This window comes from Austrofundulus limnaeus, unplaced genomic scaffold (genome assembly GCF_001266775.1).
Source record: "Austrofundulus limnaeus strain Quisiro unplaced genomic scaffold, Austrofundulus_limnaeus-1.0 Scaffold114, whole genome shotgun sequence".
Lineage (NCBI taxonomy): Eukaryota > Metazoa > Chordata > Actinopteri > Cyprinodontiformes > Rivulidae > Austrofundulus > Austrofundulus limnaeus.
The window spans coordinates 802,052-811,165 of NW_013952516.1; the positions used below are offsets into that span (position 1 = coordinate 802,052).

A 9,114-nucleotide genomic window follows, 5' to 3' on the forward strand; every position below is an offset into this window, starting at 1 on the left:
CCCCCCCCCCCCATCCAGGGTGTCCCCTGCCCAGACTGTCGGGAATAGGCAACCTAGAACCAAAAAGCCAGTAAAGAAAATAGATGAATGTTCCTTTAATCACCTTGACTTGGACACTTGCCTTAACAGTTATAAACGTTCTTTTATGAACTCTGGCTTAGTTTGGAAAATTGTTGTCATAAAATCAAATGCCTCCCACACCTTAGCTTTGATGATGCACAAACACACACACACTGAGGCCAGAGCGGCCATGCATTAGACCATTCTCTGACCGAACAGAGAACATGTTGTTGGCTCCTCAGTGGTCATTGAGGTAATATTTAGGCTGCTGCTGCTTCCTGAATTTCRCACACACTGAGCTCCATTTATCCAAGCACTCCTGTCCGTTAGTGTTCRCTAAAACGTTTTAATTCTTACTTTCCTGTCAGTGAAAAGTCAATGGAAGCTGTACATCCAAGGAGAATTCCTGCTCGGCGGTGCCGTCTCTCGGTGCCAGCTCATTGTCTAACGTCAAGTCTTGTTTTTGCTCTTTTAGTAAAACCGAGGTGTTGGGTGATGACAGCCACAACGCCGACCCTCCGAAAGTTGTGAAGATATTCAACCGTTCCCTGTTGTTTGACTGCGTGTCACGTGGAGACCCCGAGGCCCTCCAGGGCCTGCTGGAGTACCTGCAAAGTCAAGAGAAGAGGCTGACAGATGAGGAGTTTAGAGGTAAAACCTAAACGTTGTCGCTGTCACAAACTCTCTGCTTGAAAGGAAATAATAAAATTTAACTTTTAGCTGTGTGACCTTTGACCTGGTGTGTTTTCTGTGTTTTTTTTTTTTTGGCATTTGGGACGTGAGTGGGAATATGTGGAGCGCTGCCGGTCTTTGTCCTGTTAAACACAGGCCAAAAGGCTTCCTCTGAGTCTGAGGAGTTTTCTCAGGCTCCTAACAGGGAGCAGAGAGAAATCACAGCCAACTGCTGACTGTTGTAGAGAACTGACTGACAGCTGAAAGTTAAAGGCTTGTTTGACCCCCATAAGAACAGTTTGTTCTTAGGAAGCCTGTTTAAGAATATTTATGGAACTCTTGTCACTCTTCTTTTCCTACTTCATTTATAGGAGCAACAGGAACATGTTGTACAGCAGTGAACCCCACAGACAGGGAGCAGTAGGGTTGGGATGTATTTAATTATTTATTTAAGCATGTTTGTATGATGCTTACATTTAATAGACAGGGTCAGAATTGGAAGAAACGAGCATCGAGACTTGAAATCATGAAAAGACGACAAATAACATGAGGGAAGGATGGCAACATAAAATCTGCTGCAGACAACAGCGAAAGATGATTGTTGACCAAATCCATTCAATTTTTTTTCAATTCAATTTCTTTATTCATTTCATTAAAACAAAACAAATACTTTTATTTACAATATACAATAAAAAGATAAATATAAAAAAAAATGAGAAAATTATATAAATTTCAAAATCACAAATAAAATGAAATGAAAGGCAGCAGAGAGAAGAAAAAAATCTTATAATATCTGCCCCTTTTTTCCCAAGAATAAGTTCATATAACAAAAAAATCCATTTTATTAACAAAACAAAAGACAAGAACATCTAATCTCTCCAGAACAACAATTTATATACCTTATACTGTTTCATATTTCTTTAACAATCCAACTTTTATCATTTTCTTAAACGTACACAGAATGATCCTGTAGTTTTTAAATCAGTCCCCAAATTATTCAATAGTTTTATTCCTTGAATTAAAGCACACCGTTCCTTCAAACTAGTTCTGAATTTGGGTTTTACAAATATCTCTGTCCCTTTTAAGGTTGTAACAACGCTTTCTCTTAACAAAATTTACTTGGATGTTTAAAGCTAATGTGTATTTGTGGGCCTTATACATAACATCAAAACAACACATTTTTAAAAGTACAATATTTAGTTTGTGTAATCTCTCTTTGTGCCTAAAATGTCCACCAGAGCCATCCACGGGGAAGACGTGTCTGCCTAAAGCGCTGATGAACCTTTACGGCCGTCAGAACAACACCATCCCGCTGCTGGTGGATATCGCAGAGAAGACTGGAAACCTCAGGGAGTTTATAAATACACCGTTTAGGGATCTGTACTACAGAGGTGAGCTAATAAACACCTGCCGCCACATAAATCTTACAACTTGCTCTCATCGAGTTGAAGCTGGCAGTGGCAGTGCTATTAAGAGCCGATGTGCGCCGGCCAGGCTGAGACCCTAACAAAGGGGAAAAAAGGAAATGCATTATTTAGGATGTGTGTTTACAGCCTGCAAATGAGTACATCCAGGCCTCATTTGTTTGTGAGGTGGCAGGGATCCTTCTCAACTTGTAACACTTATCTGTTCGCTACTTTCTGTCCATTGTTCCTGTTAGCATGATATCCAGTAGCTCCAGTAGCTCTGCATATTTTTTGTGAAATGTTTATGGGTGCTACAACCCCAATAGACCRTTTCATAGTTAAAAATAGCCAAGCCTAGCTTTTCTGGGTCACAGGTCAACTGGATAAAAGCTGAAGTTCCATCCATCCATTATCTAGACCTGCTTCTTCCTTTCAGGGTTACGGGGTCATAGGGGCCCATATCTAGCAGTCACAGTGCAAGGGGCAGAGTACACCCTGGACAGGTCTCCAGTCCATCACAGGGACACACATAGAGACAAACGAGACAATCAACTATTCACTCTCTCACTCAMACCTAGGGACATTTTAGAGTTACCAATTAACCTAACAGTCAAAAGCTGAGGTTGCTATATGAAAACACTGTTGGRATTATGCAAACACAATAAGATCAAAAAGCACGTTTGGATGTTTGTGAAAAATCCCATCTATGATCCTAAAGGAAAGTATAGACTAATCAGTTTAGAGGAAATATATAGGGTCGGTATAACGGTGTAAATTTATCTGTTGAATATGTGCAATTGCAATGGCGTTTTCACAGCAAACTTAGCTTTTTACCAATAAACCTTCTCTAGACGTGAGGACGGCCCACTTCACGCATTTGTAATCATTTCTAACTACGAAATGGTCTATTCCAATGAAGTTGGGATTTTGTGTAAAACAAATAAAAGCAAAAAGAAAAAATAAATTGGTCCTCTGGATGGGTTCTTCTTTAGTGAAACATTTCCAACAATACCAACACAAAGAGGGAAAGAGGGACAAAAACAAGGGGTCGTTGAACCCCCGCTTGCATTCACTACATTCACATAACATGACACAGGTTAGGTGATGGGGCACATGACCCTCTATGAACAATAGAGCCAATCAAGCCTATTGTTAGTCGATGGCCCTATTTTGCATGTGACTAACCTGTTTGTCCACCATGTGGAGGCAGTGCTTATAAGGCTGAGTTCACCTGAAACTCATCAGACTGAAGAAGTGTCTTGGAGGAGAGACGAAACATTTCACTGAAGAAGAACCCATCCAGAGGACCTACTTATTATTTCTTTTTGATTTTTTCTACCTGGATTACTGAGATGCATCAGGACATAAATAAAAGCAGAATATGATGATTTGCAAATCCTTTTCAAGCTGATTCAACTGAATACACCAGAAAGACAAGATACAATGTTCAAATGGATAAAATTTATTGTTCTTTTTTTGTTTTATTTTATTTTTTTGCAAATATTGGCTCATTTTGAATTTCATGTGAATTAAATGGGGTTTTATGAACATAGCCCCAACTCCTCCATCAGGCTCACAGTTGTGCATTTCTCTGTACCATAAAATCCTCTTGAGAAATGGCAACTATGAAACCCTTCTTCTTATGCAACAGTTCTCACAACTCATGTACCTCGATTTTGCAATCACATCTTGGAAAATGTATTTTATTTATTTTTTTTGTAAACATGTTTTCAATCTAGTACGATGCGAAGCAGAGGTGTGACGCCGCCGTCAGGAGCAATAACTCTCGTGTTGCTGTGTTTCCTCGTCAGGCCAGACGGCGCTCCACATCGCCATCGAGCGGCGCTGTAAGCAGTACGTGCAGCTGCTGGTGGAGAAGGGAGCAGACGTGCACGCCCAGGCGAGGGGCCGCTTCTTCCAGCCCAAAGACGAGGGAGGGTACTTCTACTTCGGTAATAACTTCTTGWATGCAGCCTTCAGCGTGCTTCTGGATTTCCATTCTTGCAACATTTTGAGAAACTTGTGTCTCATACTAATCTCATACTGGTAATTGTCATGATGAGGTATGTTTGAGGTTTCTGTGACTTCACAGGCCACATCTGGGTTTTGTGCTCCCAACAGCTCCAGGTTAAAAAGAAAACCTGGACTCTTTTTTATTATATATTTATTTTATTTTATTTTATTTTTAAGCAGACACCTCTGCTGCCACATAACAGGAAGTGACATCAGTCCCCCACCCTTTTTAGCTTTTAAATGTGGCAGTTTTTGGCAGGATTAATACAGTCTGGATGTGGCTGAGGTGAACTCCACCTTATATCCAAATACATATTTTTTTAAACTGTCATTTTATGTGGCAAAAACACATAAGACAAGCACTGTTTTGTGTTTAAGCCATGAATCCAGTGAAAGGTGTTTGTGTTCAGCAGTTAGGAAAAAGTAACAACCTCAGCTGATCAGAAGAACTTCACTGACCTTAACAGGAATAAATGAACTGAACACTGCCCTCTGCTGGCTGCTGTTAGAACTACACCACTGTATGTCCCGAGGACCCATCTGTCTATTGATGTGTAGCTTTAATTTTTTGATGATAATTGTTACATAGAATTGATTCAGAAATGAGTCTTCTCGAGAGAAAGATAGATTTGGAATGTTCTGGGGTCTGTTGATGTCTTACCAAGCTCAAATTTAAGATTTGCTTTATTTATTTTTTGGGATTTTTTTTTAAATCAAAACATCACATCCCTTTTTTATCACAGAGGAGAGGATTTCTATTTTCACTGAGCATGGTTGTCATTCCCAAATCTCGGCGTGTCCGGGCACAGTGTGAGTAATTTGCTGCGGAGCTTTGCAGGGAGGTGAACAGGAACCTGGCAGGGCTGATGGCTAATRGGATTTGGGCTCACGCTAACTCTCTGCGTGCACCCGTGCAAATCCATGAAGAGGAGCGTTTCTATGTGAGGTGACAAAGTAATCTGTCACCCATGGCAACGGCTCATTTTCAGCAGCTGCTTTTGGCACTCTGGGCCCTCTGGGCCCCTCCCTCAAACAACCGTTAATTGTGCCACTTTCATGGCGGGGATTTAAGGCAGATCTTTGATCCACGTTTAGTCTGTTTTGTGAAAGGCTACAGATGCCAGCCACAGTTCCTAATTAACCCTCCTATTATACATTTCTTTTCGCCTACAAGTGCAGTTTTTATTGCTCTTCTGTGATTCCAAATTGACTTGAGTGCTCTTCCATTGTTCACCCAGGTGAGCTGCCCCTCTCTCTGGCTGCGTGCACCAACCAGCCCGACATAGTGCACTACCTGACAGAGAACCCACACAAGAAGGCCGACATGCGACGCCAGGATTCCCGGGGAAACACGGTGCTGCACGCGTTGGTGCACATCGCAGACAACACGAAGGACAACACCCGCTTCCTCACTAAGATGTACGACCTGCTGCTGGTGAAGTGCTCCAAGCTCTTCCCTGACTGCAGCCTGGAGACGATCCACAACAACGATGGGATGTCGCCTCTCATGATGGCCGCCAAACTCGGCAAGATTGGGGTAGAGAGATTTACTGCAGAATGAGTTTGTTCTTTCGCTTTGTATTAAAAGGTCAGCAGGTCAGCTTCTGTGTGTTTCTGCAGGTTTTGCAGCACATTATCCGGCGTGAGATCAAAGATGAGGAGGTTCGTCATCTGTCTCGTAAGTTTAAGGACTGGGCGTATGGTCCGGTGTACTCCTCGCTCTATGACCTGTCGTCACTGGATACATGTGGGGAGGAACCATCTGTTCTGGAAATCATTGTCTACAACAGCTGCAACGAGGTAAATTATGTTTATTATTTAGAYAAAGTGGAGTAATACATCCAGTGCTTGTTTTATTTTTTACATCACTGGGTGAGTTTTCTGTTTCTTCTCTTGTTGTCAGAACCGCCATGAGATGCTGGCCGTGGAGCCCATCAACGAGCTGCTGAGGACCAAATGGAAGAGGTTTGCCGCCGTCACCTTTTACATCAGTGTGGTTTCCTACCTCATCTCCATGATCATCTTCACCTTGGTGACCTATTACCACCCAACAGAGGGAACGGTTGGTGTGAACGTTTTAAAAATGCAATCCGTTGTGTTGTTGCAGAACGTCAGTGAAAAACATACAGGTTTTATTGCATGTTCTAAACAGCGCGCTGTACCACAGATTCAGTGTGCAGWTATAAACAAGGAGCCAATCATTGCGCCTCATTTGTCAGTTCAGATGCACTTCTAACTTTGCTCCTGTACACTGATATGCTCATTTTTAGGYTCTAAACTGGTGATTTTTAAACTTTTTACTCCATCTACCACATTATAAACTTTTTATTTTTTTACACTAAAGCCCAATTAATGGTGTTGCCTATAAGTCAGAGCATCAAGCTTAACATTTGCTATCAGCATGTTGGATTTTTATCTTATCTCTATCCTGATCAGTAAAGCTGACAGAATGATTTCTGCAAACACTCAACTGTGAAGCTTGAGAGATGTAAACTTTTTTTATAAACTTTATTCATTTCATAAAACATAAAACAAAATTCTATGTACAATAAAAAGAAAATACAAATAAAATGAAATGAAAGGTGGCAGAGAGAAGAAAAAAATCTTATAATATCTGCCCCTTTTTTCCCAAGAATAAGTTCATATAACAAAAAAATCCATTTTATTAACAAAACAAAAGNAGGAAGGCTTCAGGTGATTTTTTATAAACTTTATTCATTTCATAAAACATTAAACAAAATTCTATGTACAATAAAAAGAAAATACAAATAAAATGAAATGAAAGGTGGCAGAGAGAAGAAAAAAATCTTATATCTGCCCCTTTTTTCTCAAATATGGATTCAAACTACAATGATCTTCAGTTAACAAAACAAAAACATTGAAACTTTCTAAAACAACAAAGTGAATGACTACATCCTAAACCAACTTCGTCAACTGAACCAGTTCACGAGGGCCCATTAAACTCTCTACATACTTATTAAATCTCTAGTAATGCAGGGTGAGAAAACAAGTAATCTRAACAAAGTGGCCTGCCATTAGTCTAGTCTGGATGAAGATTTTTTGCCTCTTTCTTCATGCTCTCTGACTGTCATGGCTGATCATCTCTTTAACATTCTTCTTGTGAACCTTCTCTCTGTTGTTACTGTGTTGTTTTGTGTCGTCGTTCTGAACTCTGAGATCATATGTCTGTAAACGATGGTCAGTGGTTCAGTTTTGTTCTTTTTTTTTTTCTTCCAGCCTCCGTATCCTTACATCACCTCCTCTGACTACTTACGGATGGCGGGGGAGATTGTGATCCTGGCGTCGGGGATCTTCTTCCTTCTCACAAACGTGAGCCGACACACTTTCTGATGCTCTGCTGGTAATTACCTCTCGCAGTTATTGTTACAAACCTGCTACACTATTAAAATGCTTCTGTTTTGTTTGTTTATTTTATAGATTAAGGAAGTTTTCATAAAAAAGCGCCATGATATAAAGTCGTTGTTTATGGATGGATCATTTCAGCTGCTTTAGTAAGTCACTGAGCTTCCTTCTATATAACTCATATTGTGCATTCTGTCATTTGAATGCAATTAATTTCTTTAACTCCTCATTTTAATATAAAGAATGATTTCATGCACCTCTGTGACTCTTGATTAGCTGTGATGWTTACATTTAATTARAAATCCRCATTTGAAGAGTTTAATAACAGATGTGACTCACGGACAAAGTTCTTTYTTCTTTCCTCTAGCTTCATCTACTCTGTGCTGATTATAATCACAGCAGCTCTCTACCTGTCTGGCATCACAGCCTATGTCTCTGTGATGGTGTTTGCTCTGGTTCTGGGCTGGATGAACACGCTTTACTTCACCAGAGGCCTGAAGCTCACTGGCACCTACAGYATCATGATTCAGAAGGTGTGGCGATCAACACGAGCAACATCATCTCGCTTGAAGTTTTGTTGTGTTCTGATTTATAGTTGTTGTTTTTTTTTTGTTGTTGTTGTTTTTAGATTCTTTTCAAAGATCTTTTCAGATTTTTGCTGGTCTATGTTCTCTTCATGATCGGGTATGCTTCAGGTGAGCTAAAATGTCATCTATATCAGAGATTCTTAACCTAAGGGCCGCTGCCCAATTGTGGGCCGTGAGCACCACCTTGAGGGCCTCAAACGAACAACAGTTTTTAACTTTGGGCCGCAGAGGGCCGCAGGACCATTTTGAATAAGGTGCAATACACTTTCTCACCACTAGTAGCAGCAGTGCGCCACTCAGATTTTTAAYTACTTTTTTAATACGTAGAAGAAGAACCTTAGAAACCTGTCAMGAATGGAAACCTATTTTAAACTAGACATGGGTTTTTACGATGTAAAAACAAGTGTGCATTGCCACGTTAAATATTTAAAAACTATGGTGCAGTACCAAGTTGAGTACAGCTGGGGGCAGTATTTGACCATTACAAGGCCCCATTGACTCCAATTATATAAATTTAGAATAAAGTTTAAACATTAATATTTCAAAAACTACAAGTTGTATAGGCACCAGAAGGCAGCAGTCATTTGGCACAGGGGTTTTACAGATATAAATTACAATGGCAGCTCTAGGACAAAGTATGCAGGAGGAGAAGCATGGCAAAGTTGAGATGACTTGGATGGGAAAYGAACCACAATAGTGTGCATTGCMWWKGCAATGCACACTGATTAAAAGTAGAAGACAAAAATGAAGGTAACTCATCAAAAAATGCTAAAGTTTGTCACTAAAATGAAGTGCAGCTTCTGTTTTTACCATGCAATATTTTAAAAGTTCAAAACGTTATCAAATACAGTTGCAGATACAACTATATTCAGTGTGCATTGCATTGGCAATGCACACTATTGTGATTCGTTTCCCATCCAAGTCATCTCAACTTTGCCATGCTTCTCCTCCAGCAAACTTTGTCCTAGAACTGCCATTGTAATTTATATCTGTAAAACCCCTGTGCCAAATGA

General features: G+C 40.3%; 1 protein-coding gene across 1 annotated transcript in view; it reads left to right on the top strand.

The window, feature by feature from the left end:
* Positions 1 to 9,114, top strand: part of trpv4 (transient receptor potential cation channel, subfamily V, member 4) — a 15,888-nt gene that overhangs the window by 3,529 nt on the left and 3,245 nt on the right. The window contains exons 3-12 of the mRNA XM_014014385.1: positions 536 to 711; positions 1,971 to 2,123; positions 3,950 to 4,090; positions 5,390 to 5,688; positions 5,772 to 5,951; positions 6,055 to 6,213; positions 7,389 to 7,481; positions 7,590 to 7,663; positions 7,882 to 8,047; positions 8,143 to 8,209. Of these exons, the coding sequence (XP_013869839.1) occupies positions 536 to 711; positions 1,971 to 2,123; positions 3,950 to 4,090; positions 5,390 to 5,688; positions 5,772 to 5,951; positions 6,055 to 6,213; positions 7,389 to 7,481; positions 7,590 to 7,663; positions 7,882 to 8,047; positions 8,143 to 8,209 (1,508 nt within the window). The remainder of the gene's footprint in view (positions 1 to 535; positions 712 to 1,970; positions 2,124 to 3,949; positions 4,091 to 5,389; positions 5,689 to 5,771; positions 5,952 to 6,054; positions 6,214 to 7,388; positions 7,482 to 7,589; positions 7,664 to 7,881; positions 8,048 to 8,142; positions 8,210 to 9,114) is intronic.